Source organism: Silurus meridionalis, chromosome 9, assembly GCF_014805685.1.
Source record: "Silurus meridionalis isolate SWU-2019-XX chromosome 9, ASM1480568v1, whole genome shotgun sequence".
In the NCBI taxonomy this organism is placed as follows: Eukaryota; Metazoa; Chordata; class Actinopteri; order Siluriformes; family Siluridae; genus Silurus; species Silurus meridionalis.
This window is the reverse complement of record NC_060892.1, coordinates 2,404,415-2,422,252: the sequence shown is the minus strand read 5'-3', so window position 1 is coordinate 2,422,252 and position 17,838 is coordinate 2,404,415. Positions and strand designations below refer to the sequence as shown.

The window sequence follows — 17,838 nt, the reverse complement described above, 5'->3', positions numbered from 1 at the left end:
GCCAGAGCTTCCAGGAGGTCTCCGCCCTGCTGCAGGCCCTCCAGGAGGTCCGCTCCGCCTCAGGTTCTCCAGGGATCACCGCCGTACTCCAGGCCATCCAGGACGGCTCTGTCCCGCCCCAGGACCTCCGTGACAGCTCCTCTCTGTCCCTGAGCGAACCCGTGAGCTCCTCTCTGTCCCGGAGCGAACCCGTGAGCTCCTCTCTGTCCCTGAGCGAACCCGTGAGCTCCTCTCTGTCCCGGAGCGAACCCGTGAGCTCCTCTCTGTCCCGGAGCGAACCCGTGAGCTCCTCTCTGTCCCCGAGCGAACCCGTGAGCTCCTCTCTGTCCCTGAGCGAACCCGTGAGCTCCTCTCTGTCCCGGAGCGAACCCGTGAGCTCCTCTCTGTCCCAGGACCTCCGTGAGAGCTCTGTCCCGTCCCAGGACCTCCGTGACAGCTCCTCTCTGTCCCTGAGCGAACCCGTGAGCTCCTCTCTGCCCCTGAGCGAACCCGTGAGCTCCTCTCTGTCCCGGAGCGAACCCGTGAGTTCCTCTCTGTCCATGAGCGAACCCGAGAGCTCGGTTCCGCTCCAGAGAGTCCCCGAGAGCTCGGTCCCGCTCCAGAGAGTCCCCGAGAGCTCGGTTCCGCCGCAGAGAGTCCCCGAGAGCTCGGTTCCGCCGCAGAGAGTCCCGAGCTCGGTTCCGCAGAGAGTCCCCGAGAGCTCGGTTCCGCCGCAGAGAGTCCCCGAGAGCTCGGTTCCGCCGCAGAGAGTCCCCGAGAGCTCGGTTCCGCGCAGAGAGTCCCAGCTCGGTTCCGCAGAGAGTCCCAGCTCGGTTCCGCAGAGAGTCCCCGAGAACTCGGTTCCGCCGCAGAGAGTCCCCGAGAGCTCAGCTTTGTCCCAGGGTCTCCAGGCGAGCTCCTCTCCGCTCCTAGGCCGCCAAGAGTGCTCCTCTTTGCTCCAGGACCCTGACGAGAACTCTGCTCCGCTCCTGATTCCCAAGGAAAGCCCGGTTCCACGCCAACGCGTCCCGAGCATACCTCTGCATCCAAGGGGATCCTGGAGCGCACAACTCGCCTCCAAGACTGCGAAGGGACGCCGAACCGCTGCCCCGGCTCCACCAAAGGCGACGGTTCGCCCCACAGTCTCCCTGAGGACGATGCCACCTCTCGTTTTCCAGAGCTCTCCACTCCGCTCCGAGACTGCGAAAGGGAAGACGTCCCGTTGCCCCCGGGCTCCACCAAAGGCGACGGTTCGCCCCACAGTCTCCCTGAGGACGATGCCACCTCTCGTTTTCCAGAGCTCTCCACTCCGCTCCGAGACTGCGAAAGGGACGTCGAACCGCTGCCCCTGGCTTCACCTGCAGGCGACGGCTCGCCCCACAGTCTCCTAAAAGGTGACGGCTCGCCCCACGAGCACTCTGAAGACAAAGTCATGTCACAGAGCCCCTCCCACGGCGACGCCTCGCTTCCGAGCTCCTCCCACGGCGACGCCTCGTTCCCGGGCTCCTCCCTCGGTGGCGGCTCGCCTCAGGACCCCTCTCACGGTGACATCCTGTCTCCACGCTCCCTGGACAAGGACAGGTCACTTCTGTCATCCGAAGGTGACAGCTCGCCCCACAGTCTCCCACGAAGTGACGGCTCACCCCACGAGCACTCAGTAGGCGAAACTACGTCACGGACCGTCTCTCTTCCCAAGGGATTCCCAGAGCTCTCACCTCAGTTCCGGGACTGCGAAAGGGATGTCGAACCGCTGCTCCCGGCTTCATCCGAAGGCGGCGGCTCGCCCCACAGCCTCTCACAAGGTGACGGCTCGCCTCGGGACCCCTCTCATGGTGACATCCTGTCTCCAAGCTCCCTGGACGAAGACAGGTCACTCCTGAGTTCCAGGGAGGTTGACGTCGCACCGACAAATCCTGACGAGGTCACGACTCAACCGCTGTACTCGGACAGGGACGTCGCTCCATCTCCGGGCTCCGTCTAGAAGGCCTTCCAGCTGGTAAGCCCCGTCGATAGCTATGCCCTGCTTCCAGTAGTCACCGATGTTTTCTCTCCACTCCAGGTCCCCGTGGGTGATGAGGTCCCGTTCCTGTCCTTCCTGGGTAACGCCGTCCGCTCCAGGTTGCTGCCAGGGACGCCTGGCCATGTCAGGTCTCCAGGGCTACCGCCTCTCAGCTCCAGACCACCGCAGGGGAGGTCGTTCAGCAGCCGGGTTTCGCTGAGGGCATGGCTCCGCTCCTGAGCTCCGCTGAGGGCAGCACTCCGCCTCCAGTCTCCGCTGGTGGTGTCAGCCTGCTCCAGAGCTCCGCGGATGGCGTCTCTCCGCCTCCTGTCTCCGCCCAGGACGCCGCCCGCCCGGGTCTCCGCAGGGGTCGCCTCTCCGCCTCCTGTCTCCGCTGGGACGCCGCGCCGCCCAGGGCTCCGTGATGGCCGTCTCTCCGCCTCCAGTCGGCAGCAAGGACCTCGCCCCGTTCCTGGCCTCCGCGTGGGGCTGTGTTCCGTCCTGGCTCCGTGACGGTTCCGTCCGGGTCCCTGACCCTGGAGGACTGGAGGCCCTCCTCCGACTGCCCGGGCCCACCGGGCTGTTGGCGGCTTGGGGCGCCCGTGCCGCCTTTGGGGTGGTGTCAGGAATCCGCCTGCCACGCCTCCTTCAGAGGCTGCCTTTGCCGCTCTCCCAAGCACGCAGCGCAAATCGCACACAGCTGAAGCACGTTATCCTCTCATTTCCTGCCACCATATAAACCACTCACTCACCCACATTCCGGGTCCGTTATTGTACGCTCGCGGCGTGGTCTTGCAGGATTATGCTGTGTGTGTTCGCGCTTGTGCTTCTCCCGCAACGTGCCTTCTTCGCCCGGACTTCTCGCCACCCACGGCCGCTGCTCGCTTCCCCGCGCCTCGGACTACCGACGCTTCCCCGTCGCTTCCCTCCGTGCCGCGCTTCCTCCATAACGCACCGTGGATGTTTATTATCTGAACTGCTCCATTTCCGGATTATCCCGAACTGCACGGGTGTTTTTGTGTTGGCTCTGCCCTTGTTCAAATAAAGTCTCTGTTTGCCGTTACTCCGGCTTCCGCCTCTGTGCCGCGCATAACAGAATGCTTGTGTGAACATGATCAAGAAATGCCCCACCTTCTCTGGGCTAAACTCACTTAGACTGGATTGAAAAAAGTGGAAAACTGTTTGAAACTTTGAAATTCTTTTGTAAAGCATAATTGCTACATCCTTTGGACTAAAGAGGAGAGGGACCATCATCAGCACCTAAAAGGCTGCATCCCTGATGGTATTGGGGTGCCTATATAATGGCCAGCTTTTACTTGGAAGGAGCCTTTTATCTGGAAAGGCTCCATCAATGCTGAAAGATATAGAGAGAGGTTTTAATCAACATGCTTTCATCCAAACAATGTCTTTTTCAAGGAAGGCCTTGTACATTTCAGCAAGACAATGCTACACCATTTTAAGCATCTATTACAATAGCCTGGTTTCATACTAGAAGAGAATGGGTGCTGAATTGGCCTGCCTGCACTCAAGACTCTTCACCATTTGAAAACATTTTGCCCATCATAAAACAAAAAATATGACAAAGAAGACCCAGGACTGTTGAGCAGAAAGAATCCTGTATCAGACACGAATGGGACAACATTCCTCTCACGAAACTCCAGCACTTAGTCTCCTCAGTTCCCAGATGTATACAAACTTTTATTAACAGAAAAGGGGATGTTACACAGCGGCAAACGTGTCCCTGTCCTAACTTTTTTGAAACGTGTGTCAGCGATTATTTTCAAATTACCTTTTTTTCCTGGTGCAATGGTACAATTATTCAGTTTCAATTTCGATAGGTTTTCTATTGTAAATGAGATTTGCAAATCATTGCATTGTGTTTTTACTTACAGTTTATGGTTTTTGCAAATTCTCTGTAATTGGGGTTGTTTATTAGTTGAGATCAAATACATACACTATAGAAACGTATATATATAGTATAAGATTGGTACCTGTATGTGCTTTTTTGAACATCCCTTTCGACATTTTGCCCCCATTTACTGTTTTAATACCATCCACTCTTCCAGGATGGTGTTCAACTATATTTTGGAGTGTGCTTATGGAGATTTCTGGAGATTTATTCAGCTGCAAAGGTGTTATTAAAGTCAGGTACTGATGTAGGTGAAGTGAGGAGGCCAGGAGTGCAGTCGGCATGAGAAATATATCCAAAAATGCTCAGTAGGGTTCAGACCTCTATAGCTAGGGATCTTCCACTCCAACCAATGTAAAGCATATGTTTATGGGGCTGTCTTTGTGCACAGGGGTATTGTCATGCTGGAACAGGTTTGAGCCTCCTAGTCCAAATGAAGAGAAAATTTAATGCTACCACATCCATTTATTCGTAGGGTAGCAACAATGGTGGACAATGTTGCATCATATGGTATATCACTACAGTGTATGTACAAATACCAACGGATTACATGTTCTATTTTTAAAGCAATTAGGAGGACAATCGGCATTAACATCACACATATCCATAAACCATTTCTTGTGCTTTAAGTAAGAATTCCCTGTAAACATTCCTCATAACTTTAAAAACTTTCTTTCGGCTTCTCCCATTAGGGGTCGCCACAGCAGATCATCCGCATGTTTGATTTGGCACATGTTCATACACTGGATGCCCTTCCTAACGCAACCCTCCCCATTTATCTGGGCTTGGGACCGGCACTAAGAGTGGCTGGGGTTGGTTCCTGACCGAATCAACCCGGTCGCAGCGGTGAGAGCGCCGCATCCTAACCAATAGACCACCATAATGCCAAATGCACAAAGCTGAAAACAGTGGGCAATAAATTAATTCATTACTTGATATAAATCATTCCTTTCTCATTTATAATCACTTTGTAACGCATGCCTCTATTCATTTTAATGACATAGAATACTGATAAATCAGTAGACTCAATGGCTATCATATAACCAATATATTTACTTATAACCAACCACAAACAAAATGTTAAGGGAAACTATTATCAACAGTAAAAAGCACAAGATATTTTGACACAAAGTCAGCCAAAGTGTGTGGGGAAAAAAAAATCATATGAGATTAAATCCATAAGTTCATTGGTTATATAATGTTTAATTCTACACGGATTAAACAGAACACACAGTAAAGACTATAACAATCACAGGAAACACACAAATCAATGATCTGTCAGTCAATTTTGTCAGTTGGTCTACCTTCATCAGTTTTTCTCTTCTTAGGTATTTAGGCCACATCTTTAAGCTCTGAACAGTTACTCAGACTAGTCTTTCTCATGTAGTGGAGAAGAGCAGGTGTTGTGGACACAGCGAGACAGAGCCATATATTATTTAGCCATTGTACAGGGCAGTGAGGGTCACACACGTCACACTGTGCTGTCTGAACACATTAGAGCACTTACACACGCTGACACGCACTCTGCAGTCTTCACTACGGATCGATAATAAAGAAGCGAGCGGGTGGGCAGAGTAAGGAAGGATGGAACTGAAAAAGGATAGGGGTATCCTAAAGAGAGGAGAAAGCAAGGCGGAGGAAAGAAACGAAAAAGAGAGCAGCAGTCGGCTCATGTTCCTGTCCCTTTCTTCTCTACAGATCTGAATGTTTCATCCCTTCTCTACAATTAGAGACACTCTGTACAGCTGGGGATGGTTCCACATGAACAGCCTAAAGATTCATGAAGTTACTGAGCAACTCAAGAACTTTTACAGATGGATTTGGACTGTAATTAATATTAAGAGTCTGCTACAATGGGCTCAAAACCACAGTTTGCATAAACAGTTTTGCATTTAAGCATCCATCACTGAACAGTACACCTCAACAATGTTGGAACTGTAATAAATGGACATGTGATAAGGATCGGTTCTCTTTTGAGTGAGGGTCCTCTCAAGGTTTCTTCCTCATGATAACTTTTTCTTTGACACAGTCCAGTGGTGGACGGTAACAAACTAAAAGTTACCGTACTTAAGTAGCTTTTCCGTGTTTCTATATTTCAGTTCAATTTCAATTCAATTACAATGAAAATTGTCTTAAAGCAAGTCTTAAAGATGTTCTTTATGTGAACATTTGTCCCTGATGAGTAAGCTGGTGGTGACTGTGGCAAAGAAAAACTCCCCAAGATGGCATAGGGAAAAAACCTTAGAGAGGAACCAGACTCAAGAGGGAAACCCATCCTCATCTGGGTGTCACTGAATGTCCATTTATTACAGCTAAACAGTGTTGAGGTGCAGTGATGGTGATCAGATGCAAACTGTAGTCCTGAGTCAGTGTAGCAGACTGTTGACATTTACTACAGTCCAAATCCAAATCCTCGAAGGTCCTGTTCTTACTCATTCATGGAACCCCAGGCCGTTGATGAGAAACCATCCCCAGCTGCACAGAGTCACCTCCAATCAAATAGAACACCATCCAGAGGCAGGCCGGGATGAAGCGGGCAAACCCGAGGAGAGGGGCAGGAACAGTGGTCACTGGTACCTCAAGAGCATGTTTAACTCGACCGAGAGAAAGAGAGAGAGAGAAGAGGGGTTGACTGGGAGAGAAGGTTATGGATTATTAAGTATCCTTATTGTTGTATAAAAGTTAAGGACACTGCAGTTGAAAATTCTGGCAATACTCACTATGGCAGCATAAATAAAAGGAAGAGCCAGAAGGTATCACAGACATGAGGGATCTTTGGGATAAGAGACGGCCCGCCAACAAACCTGAATAAAATCGTGAGGGGACGACAGCATACAAATATCCCAGTTCATCAAAACAATCTTATATCAATGATCCTAACAGATCTGCTCTTTTACCAAAGAAAAACCTAACAATAAAAAGACTTGACTAAATAAGTATGTATTCAGCCTCGACTTAAACACTAAGACTGTGTCTAAGTCCCGAACACTAATTGGAAGACTGTTTCATAACTGTGGGGCTTTATAAGAGAAATATCTGCCCCCTGCTGTAGTCTTCATGATTTGAGGTACCAACAAATAGCCTGCACTTTTTGATCCGAGTAAGTACGGGGATCATAATGGTACAGAAGTTCATTTAGATACTGTGGCACGAGACCGTTAAGTGCTTTTCACGTCAGTAGTAGTATTTTATAATCAATGCGAGATTTGATTGGGAGCAGTGTAGACTGATTAAAACAGGGCTGACATTGTCATATTTTCTAGATCTAGTAAGAACTCTTGCTGCTGCATTCTGAACTAACTGAAGCTTATTTATGCACTTGCTCAAACACCCAGACAGTAAAGCGTAACAGTAGTTTAATCTATATGTAACAAAAGCATGAACTAGTTTTTCTGCATCCTGTAACGACATCATATTTCTAATTGTAGCAATATTTCTGAGATGAAAGAAGGCGATCATGGTAATATTATTTATATGAGCCTCAAAGGAAAGACTAGGGTCAATAATCACACCAAGGTCTTTGACTGCTGTACACACTAAGATAAAAAGACAATCCAGAGATGCTACATAATCGGAAGGTTTACTTCAAGCTGTATGTGGTCCTAGTAAAAGGACTTCCTTCTTATCCTAGTTGAGCAGAAGGAAGTTATCAAGCATCCACTGTCTAATGTCCTTCACACACTCCTCAACATTATGTTGATCTCTCTCATCTGGCTTTGCTGAAATATTCATATGTGTATCATCAGCATAGCAATGGAAGCGAATACCATGTTTATGTATAATTTCACCCAGAGGCAGCATATATAAAGAGAAAAGCAGTGGGCCTAAGACACATCCTTGCGGAACACCTAATTTTACCTCAGAGAGTGTGGAGAACTCACCGTTTACGTCAACAAACTGATAGCGGTCAGCCAGATATGACCTGAGCCAGGAGAGAGTTGTTTCCTTTATTCCAACAACATTTTCTAGTCTAGCAAGGAGGAGATTATGATCTGTGGTGTCAAAGGCTGCACTAAGGTTGAGCAAACAAGTAAGGAGACACAGCCCTGATTAGAGGCAAATAACAGGTCATTTAAATAAATCCTGACTGATACATTTCAAAAAGGTTATCACTAAGTAGATGTGAGCAGAACTGTTACAACCTTTTCTAAAATCTTGAAGATAAAGGAAAGGTTTGATATTGGCCTGTAGTTGAACAGCTGACGAAGGTCAAGGTCAGGTTTCTTAATTAGTGGGTTGTTAACTGCCAATTTCACTCAAGTATTTTAATTTGGGAAAACTTTTACTTGAACTTCACTACATTTCAAAGTCAAATATCTTACTTTTTTCACCCAACTACATTTTGCGAAATCAGTCATTTCTTTTTATTTAAGAGGACAAAAACTTAACTGGTCAAACACGCAGCAAGCCACCAATCAGGGTCAAGTGTGCACTCTGTTTTAAACTTGTTTTGATTGCTGTATGGTGGCATCTACTTATCACCAACATACATTTCAGAGTCAGTTCAACAGAAAGAAACACCTGATTCAAACTCGCCACAACACCCGTGAGCTTATTTGTACGATTTTTTTAAGTAGTTAAAGAGAAGGTTTTGGGCTCATGATAATTGTAATAGAAATCAATCAGTGTTTGACTCATTAATATCATTCTATTAATAAATCAGTGTAATATGTGTAACATTAGAGTCTTGTGGCATAAATGATCATAGGAACATTACAGCAATAATAAATCATAGGACTTTAGAAACCTAATTACATTTGAAGGCAAATACTTTTCTACTTTTACACAAGTAAAAGTTTAATTTTATTAGATTATTATTTTGCTACATGGTATGTGTACTTCGTCCACCACTGCCACAGTCACCACTAATTTTCTCATTAGAGATCAAGTTAAAATTATAAAGAAAAAATGTATAGGCACTAAGTGTATACAGTAAATTCTGCTTTATCTCTGCTTTATCTCTGTAAAGCTGCTTTGAGACAATGTCCATTGCTAATAGCACTCATGAATTGAATTGAATTGAATTGAATTGAATTGAATTGAAAAGGGGAAAAAGAAAAAGAGAGAAAGAGAGAAACCAACTGCTCACAATCAGGAATGTCAGTATATAAATTAGAAGTGAAAACATCTCCCAAACTGTATATTGGGCAACACATTATACTCTTTAATAATTGATGGATTTATTGCATATCTAACAAAACTGTTCTACAATGACTGTTAAAAAGCTCTGGCACTGGAGACTCATTCACCTTATCAAACAATTATGCCTTTTTAACAAGTGCTATCAAGGCTGCTGTGATATGAAACTAATCAACACCTGCTGACAAATCAGCTTTATGGAGTTACAATTTCCAGCAGCATTTGAAAATTCAGGTGCTCTAATCGGTAAATAGTGTATTTTATACTTTTAAAATGCTGTTGGTGAGCCATTTTGTCTCTCTTCATATCTCTTTACATGTCCCAATTAAGATTTTGAGGTAAGTACACCCAACATAATATGATTATCCTCTTTAAAAAGCTCAGAGGATAATGTCATTGCATCTCAGCTAAGAGGCTTACGGAGGATTTTGTTATCTAAACCAATAAGACTGTTACGTTGATGGCAGCACAACATTGGTTTCCTACTGAAAGGAAAATGTGTGATGCTCTTTTCATTTACAATTTACAAATCCAAGGCACCTTAACAAAATGTATGGATTGGCACAGTGATTATTCATCTCGCTGCAGGTAAAACAGCCTGTCAAAATTTGACTGATGACCAGCTGTTAAAGCAATTACGAACTGGATGAAAATGCCCTTGAGATTCATTATATGGAGTAACGTTTGTGGACACCTGAGCATAACTGATCATTGGGCTTTTTGGCACATTTTTTAATCACATTTATTCTGTTTGCTATTGTAATAACCTTTACTCTTCTAGAAAGATGTTCCACTAGATTTTAGAGTGTGCTTGTAGAGATTTGTGGGTGTGTGTAAAGTCAGGTACAGATGTAGGTGAGGTGAGGAGGCCTGGGGTTCAGTCAACGTTTACATTCATCCAAAAGCATTTGATAGGGCTCAAGATCCTCCAGTCCAACCCATGTAAAGCATATCTTCATGGAGCTGGTTTTGTGCACACATGACTTGAAAGTTTGGGTGTCCTAGTTTAACTGAAGGGAAAATGAAATGCCACCACATCCAAAGACGTTGTAAACAATTGAGTGCCTCTGACTTTGTGGAAACAGTTTGGGGATGTTCTTTTATGTAAAAAAATAAAAAATTAAATATTATTATATATAATAATATATAATAATAATTATAATTATGATATATATGTTATTTTAGATACTGTGCAATTTTAATTCGTCCACATAACAGTTCAGTATTATTGGCACCATTCAAGAGAAATGCGTACCCAGCCATTAGGTTTGCACAAGCCAATGCACTCTTAGTGCCGGTCCCAAGCCGGATAAATGGGGAGGGTTGCGTTAGGAAGGGCATCCAGCATAAAAACATGTGCCCAATCAAATATGCGGATCACAAACCAAAATTTCCAGAATTAAACTGTTTTTTCATGGTGTGGATGGAAAGAAAAATGGTGTAGGGGTGATTCTGAAGGAAGAGTACAGTAAGAGTGTAGTGGAGGTAAAGAGAGTTTCTGATGAACGGTGATGAACATGAAGTTGAAGGGGGAATGATAAATGTCATCAGTGCCTATGCTCCACAAGTTGTGCGGATGAAGGTTGTAAAATGAAGGAGGAGGAAAAGATTTTTCAGTGAGTTAGATGAAGTGGTAGAGAGTAACCCTAGGAATGAAAGATTGGTGATTGGGGCAGACTTTAATGGGCATGTAGGTGAAGGGAACAGAGGTGATGAGGAGGTGATGGTGGGTATGGTTTTAAGGAGAGGAATGTGGAAGGGCAGACGGTAGTAGATTTTGCTCGAAGGATGGAAATGGCAGTGGTGAACACTTATTTTAAGAAGAAGGGGGATCATAGGGTGACATACTGTATAAGAGTGGAAGAAGGTGCACACAGGTGGACTATGTTCTATGTAGGAGATGCAACCTAAAGGAGATTGGAGACTGTAAGGTGTTGGCAGAGGACAGTGTAGCTAAAAAGTATCAAATGGTGGTCTGTAGGATGGTTTTGGAGGTGAAGAAGAAGAAGAGGAGGAGAGTGAGGGCTGTAAGAAGAATAAGATGGTGTAAACTGAAGAAGGAAGACTGTAGTGTGAGGTTCAGGGAAGAGGTCAGACAGGAGCTCGGTGGTGGTGAAGAGGTGCTGGACGATTGGGAAACTACTGCAGAAGTGATAAGTGGATGAGAAGTGGCATCTGCTAAATGCCGCAAATGTAAATGTAAATGTAAATGTGATAAGGAGACAGCTAGAAAGGTACTTGGTGTGACATCTGAAAATAGAAAGAAAGACAAAGAGAGGTTGTGGAATGAGGAAGTGCAGGAAAGCATAAGGAAAAAAAAAGAAGTTGGCGCAACCGGATTGGGATCGACAGAGTAATGAGAAAAGGAGATGCGGCAGCAGGTGAAGAGGGATGTGGCGAAAGCCATGTAAAAGGCATATAAGGAGCTGTAGGAGAAGTTGAACACTAAGGAAGTTGAACACTAAGGAAGGAGAACAGGATTTGTAGCGATTGGCCAGGCAGAGGGATCGAGCTGGGAAGGATGTGCTGCAAGTTAGAGCAATAAAAGATGGCGATGAAAATGTGTTGACTAGTGAGGAGAGTGTGTTGAGAAGATGGAGGGAGTATTTTGAACAGCTGATGAACAAGGAAAATGAGAAAGAGAGAAGGTTGGATGATGTGGAGATGGTGAAGCAGGAAATGAATAGGATTAGTAAGGAAAAAGTGAGAGCAGAGATTAAGAGGATGAAGAGTGGAAAGTCGGTTGGACCAGATGACATACCGGTAGAAGCATGGAGATGTTTAGGAGAGATGGCAGTGGAGTTTTTAACCAGATTGTTAAATAAGATTCTGGAAGGTGAGAGGATGCCTGAGGAATGGAGAAGGAGTGTGCTGGTACCGATCTTTAAGCATAAGGGAGATGTGCAGACCTGCAGTAACTACAGGGGAATAAAGTTGATCAGTCACACCATGAAGTTATGGAAAGAGTAGTGGAAGCCAGGCTGAGAGAAGACATGACCATCTGTGAGAAACAGTATGATTTCATGCCGAGGAAGAGCACCACAGATGCATTATTTGCTTTGAGAATGTTGATGGAGAAGTATAGAGAAGGTCAGAAGAAGTTGCATTGTGTGTTTGTGGATTTAGAGAAAGCGTACGACAGGGTGGAGAGAGGAGTTGTGGTACTGTATGAGGAAGTCAGGTGTGTCAGAAAAGTATGTGAGGGTGGTGCAGTTCATGTATGAGGACAATGTGACAGCAGTGAAGTGTGCAGTAGGAACGACAGACTGGTTCAAGGTGGAGGTTAGACTGCATCAAGGATGGGCTCTGAGCCCTTTCCTGTTTGCAGTGGTGATGGACAGATTGATGAATGAGATCAGACAGGAGTCTCCCTGGACTATGATGTTTGCAGATAATATTCTGGTTTGTGGCGAGCGTAGGGAGCAGGTTGAGAAGAGCCTGCAGAGCTGGATGTACGCACTTGTGTGAATGAAACGAAGGGCAGTGGAGGGGTGTGGGTGCAGGAAGAAGAGGTGAAGAGAAGGTGGAGGAGTTCAGGTACCTGGGGTCAACAGTGAAAAGTAATGGAAAGTGTGTTAGAGAAGTGAAGAAAAGAGTGCAGGCAGGGTGGAGTGGGTGTTTAAAAACAGTGGAATTAAATAAAAGACCGGAGGTGAAGCTGGAGGTAGCAAAGTTGAAGATGTTGAGGTTTTCATTGGGAATGACGAGGATGGACAGGATTAGAAATGAGTTTATTAGAGAGACAGCACATGTAGGACGTTTTGGGGACAAGGAGAGGGAAGTGAGATTGAGATGGTTTGGGCATGTGCAGAGGAGGGACATGGGTTATATCAGAAGGAGAATGCTGAGGATGGAGACACCAGAAGGAGGAAAAGAGAAAGACCAAGGAGGAGGTTTATGGATGTGGTGATTGAAGACATGCAGGTAGTTGGTGTGAAAGAGTCAGATGTAGAGGACGGCTGGTATGGAGAGGGATGATCCGCTGTGGCGACCCCTAATGGGAGCAGCCGAAAGAAGAACATTCAAGAGAATTGAGACTAAAATAAGAAACATGACTTTCAAATGTTTTAGGTTTGATTTGAAAAATATTCTATACTACATTTAAACATGTTCTGTGTTGTCTTATGAAAAACACTCATTTAAGACACATTATCCATCACCACAGGGATCTTTTTAGCACAAACGATGAAGTTGGTTGGTAACCAGTACATCAGTGGATGAATAAAAAGTACACAACAGCAGTTAAAATGGCATTAAACTCCACGAGGGGCAATAAAAACATTCCATAAAAAACGAATAAAACCGCCCACGCACATTATAAATCATGGTGGTGGGTCTCTTATTTTTCACCGTTGTTTGTGTGATGATTGGTGAAGTGTGAATTCTGTCTTGGAATTTTTTAACAGAAAGCTGGTTGCCTTCATCTGGACATTGAGGCAGTAGTGCATATAGACAAATCTATGAATTTATAGGAACCTTGATGGAAATTACTAGAAGAGACTAAAAGTGGTGTTATTTTCTGCAAGAGCTTCAACATGGTCAGGGTTTAAGGTGAAAATATTACTCATTGTATGGCTTTAATTTTCTGCTCATTTTCCTTATTATATTATATTATATTAGTTTAATCTTTCATGTTCTTCAGTGGAGTTGTCAGCAAAAGCCCAGGGTGTTGCATCACCTTTATAGTTATCACTGCAGACTGTAAAAGATCTTCCAGCATCTTTCCCTTCACATAATGTATGGATCCTGAATCTCCGAGGTGAACAAAGCTAGCGAAAGCATGCATTTGAATTGAGTCTCAGCCAAAAAGATGAACATGCCTGTGCTGGGAGAAGCTGATCTAGCACAAAAGCCAATAAGCTGAGCTGGATTGTATTGACTAGAGAATATTTACAGTACATCAATATTACAAAAAAAAAACCCCACCAAGAGTTTGTGATTGATTCAGTGCTCTGCAAGATCATGCAGCTGATTAGCTGATTAAATTCAACATCCAACACCGTAGTGAACAATGGCCCGGTTACATGATTTATACAACGATAGAACGCTGCACCACGGTAAGTGTACCACCCACTAGGAAATGTTTCATGTGATCAAACTAATAGGGAGCACGAAGACCCTGTAAAGGATTTTGAAACAAAAAAGAAATGAAACCAGTGGTTTTGATTTCTGCTTCTAATGCTAAGCCTCATTTCACACAAGCAATTCTCAATACAGTTCTCACTCACCCTCTTCCTCAGATTGTAGGTGAGCACCAGGTTGCGTGAGAAGTGATTGGAGAAGGCCGTGTAGAACTCCAGGACTTTCTGTAAGGCATCACGTTTGATGATATGAAGATCACAGTAGGTTAGCGCGCGTACGTTGGCGCAGGCCTGTGCCAAGTTCACTTCCTTCCAGAACACGTCTCCGAACACGTCGCCTTTTCCTGAGGGAGGAGAGCGAGAAGTGAAATACCTGCAGGTCCACGACAAATATGTGCAATAAATGTGCAAAAAAAGTCAGCATTTATCAAGTTTGAAAATAAATTGGCCTTCTATTATAATAGCTTTCTGACATACACTATATTGGGACACCTGACTTTTCCAGATATATAGATGGAGACACACAAATGTATAGAACATCTTTGGATACGGAAGGATTACATTTTCCTTTCACTTGGACTTGTAAATGAGAGAAACACCAGTTTAAACTGTACAATGAAATCCTTACTTTGCCTGGGTCCCATCACCCAAATGAGGATGGGTTCCCCTTTTGAGTCTGGTTCCTCTCAAGGTTTCTTCCTCATAACATCTAAGGGAGTTTTTCCCTTAGATGTTCAGATGTTAGACAGTCTCCATTGCTGCTCATCAGGGAGAAACACACGCCGTTCACCTTCACTGTTAAATTCTGTAAAGCTGCTTTGAGACAATGTCTGTTGTGAAAAGCGCAATAGAAATAAACTTGACTTGGGTCCCTGACCATAAATAAGAAATACAAGACATACAACAAAAAAATAAAAAATAAACAAAGGAGATAAAGGAGGATTTTAAGGATTTTAAGGTGCAGCTATTAAAAAATGTAATGGCTTGTGGATAAAAACTATTTGCAAGTCTTTCTTTCTGTGGCTTCACACTTCTGTTACGTCTTTTAGACAGCACAAGTGTGAATAAATTGTGTTGCGGATGTGTATTGTCCTTTATAATGTAGTAGGCCCTCTTGAGAACCCCGGTGTTGTAAATATCCTGAAGTACAAGGAGCTCTACTCCACAGATGGACTATGTCCAGTCATAAAACTGGCTTCATGAAGATATGCTTTACATGGGTTTGAGTGGAAGATCTTCTTCTATAGAGCTCTGACCTCAACCCTCTTGAACTCCATTGGGATGTGAATGCTGACTGCAACCCAGGCCTCTTCACCTCACGTACATCGGTATCTGACTGTATTAACACCATCATGGTTGAATTAAGCTTCACAAATCTCCACAAGCACACACTAAAAATCAACAGCCCTGTGTAATGTTATTTTATACTAGACTTAAATGCAATTTAAAGGGAAGAGTAAAATTTTCCCGTAAGGATCCACAGTGACACTACACTAACTCTAGTTTATTATTTTTTATTAATACCCCTGGCATTGTTTTGTATGTTTTCAAGTTTAATAATTAAAAAAAAAAAAAAGCGCTCAAAGTGCGAGGCGGAGACTAAACAAACTTGCGGTCCACCACTTAATAGGTTCCTGAGGGAACTCGGATTTTTACTATCTATGTTCCACAAAAAAAAATAAAAAATCAAAGCCCTTTACAAATTCATGTACCGTTACACCCGTAATATATCCCCTAATATATCCCCTTACCATCTCCCCTCTCACTATGGTGAGCTCATCACGCTGAAAACAGTTCACATGGTAATTAGTTACACCACCACAAACCCACAATATTAAGATTCAGGGCCTATACATATGAAAATGCGGCTGTGCCTCCTGTGTGCACGCAGCTGGCAGCAGGACTGCTGGCGTACGACTGCAATTGAATTCATCAAAAGACCATGAAGCACATGTGACAATAAGAATCTGAAGCAGCCCCCACCACCACCACCACCACCACACCCCCCAGTAACAAAAGGCATCCATTGGTTGCATCCATTGTGCTAAAGAGTATTTGTTTTATTCTAGGGGAAAACATATTCATTACTATGAGTGCTTAAAAGCATCCAAGCTCATGCAATGTGAAGAATTAACGTGTTTTTTTTGCCAGTAAGCAACATACAACATCATCATCATCTTCACCACATTCATCATCCTCACCATAATCTTAATTTAGATTTCAAACAGCAATAACAAAAATAGCATTGTAAAAATGATGCATGGTTAAAAAAAATTATAATAAAAAAAGGTTGGAAGGTTGACCTTTCCGTCTACAGTCTTGACACATCCTACACCTACACCATAAAATCCTACACCAGAGGCTAATACACTGTAACCGAGTTCGGTCTCAATGCTGAAGGAGTTGAACCTCAGAAATGAAGTTAATTAAAAGGCAAATGGATCTAATAATAATTTACTATGTGGGACTATGTGAGAGTGACTGTGGCCTGGAAGCCCTGAGGCTACTCGCTCAAGTGTAAAGAGATCTAAATGCATGGCATTTTCTGCACTGGAGCTTTAAAAACGAATAAAAAAAAACATATTCCAGGATCAGAGCTAAAGGAACAAAGGATAAATACTATATAATAATGTATAATGGAAAAACTGTATGTTACTCTATATGGCAGTTTCACGGCTCCAGCTGCATTTTAAAGTAGTTGACGAATTTTGTTTTTCATTGCTGCAAAAATGGTTTCAGGATGTTGCTTTTTTTTTAACGTTTCACGCAGCTTTTAGGCTAAAAACCAAATTTACTGTTCCAGTGTTTTATTTTGGGCTACACTGTTAATGACCATAGTCAATAAATCCAAAAACAAAATTTAATTGGTGTATTTTATTGCACTATTTATGGGTATATTAAAGCTCAAGATCAAGCTCATGATTTTTAATTTGTCTCAAACATGGTTGCATGCAGACTACAACTTGCAGTGAAATGCAAAACTGATCAGCTGCTCAGAAATTTGTGCTTTGGATAAAAGGGACTATGAATATAAATTAGGATAACACAGAAAGAAATACGAGAAGATATCATAAAATATATTAGATAATGATAAAGTTGTATTTAAAAAAGAGTGCAAATATATTTAGATGTGCAAAAGGGAAATGCAGAATGTGCAAAATGAGGTATAACAAACCAAAAAACGGTAACAATGACAATGTAAGGTGCTGTGTGCAAATGCAGAATGAACACGAGTATGATTGTAAAGGAGAACTAAGCATAAGAGACTTATAGGATAGTTTAGATGTGCATGCTCGCATTAAGAAGTCTCAGAGCACTCAGCTTAGCATGGAAGCGCTATAAAGCTTACTGATGGATGGAGGATGCAATGTCTAGTGCAGAGGTGATTTTTCCTCTGAAGGGCAAAAATGAAATGTTAAATTATACGAACCATTATGAAAAAAATAAAGTTGCCATTATTTCTCTTATTTATTATTAAATATTGAAAAATAAATAGAAAGCATGACTTTGCTTAATGAATGCATCTTCCTCTTTTCCTCCTTCCTGGTGGCTCTATCCTCAGCATTCTCCTACTGATATACCCCATGTCCCTTCTCTGCACATGTCCAAACCATCTCAATCACACCTCCGTCACTTTGTCTCCAAAACGTCCTACATGCGCTGTCCCTCTGATAAACTCATTTCTAATCCTGTCCATCGTCGTCACTCCCAACGAAAACCTCAACATCTTC

The 17,838-nt window shown here is 43.8% G+C and overlaps 1 protein-coding gene across 2 annotated transcripts in view; it reads right to left on the bottom strand.

Annotated features, from left to right (window-relative positions):
- Positions 1-17,838, bottom strand: part of kcnh1b (potassium voltage-gated channel, subfamily H (eag-related), member 1b) — a 60,615-nt gene that overhangs the window by 8,815 nt on the left and 33,962 nt on the right. For both annotated transcript variants that reach the window (XM_046856868.1, XM_046856869.1), the window contains one exon: positions 14,255-14,451. In XM_046856868.1, coding sequence (XP_046712824.1) covers positions 14,255-14,451 — 197 coding nt within the window. The remainder of the gene's footprint in view (positions 1-14,254; positions 14,452-17,838) is intronic.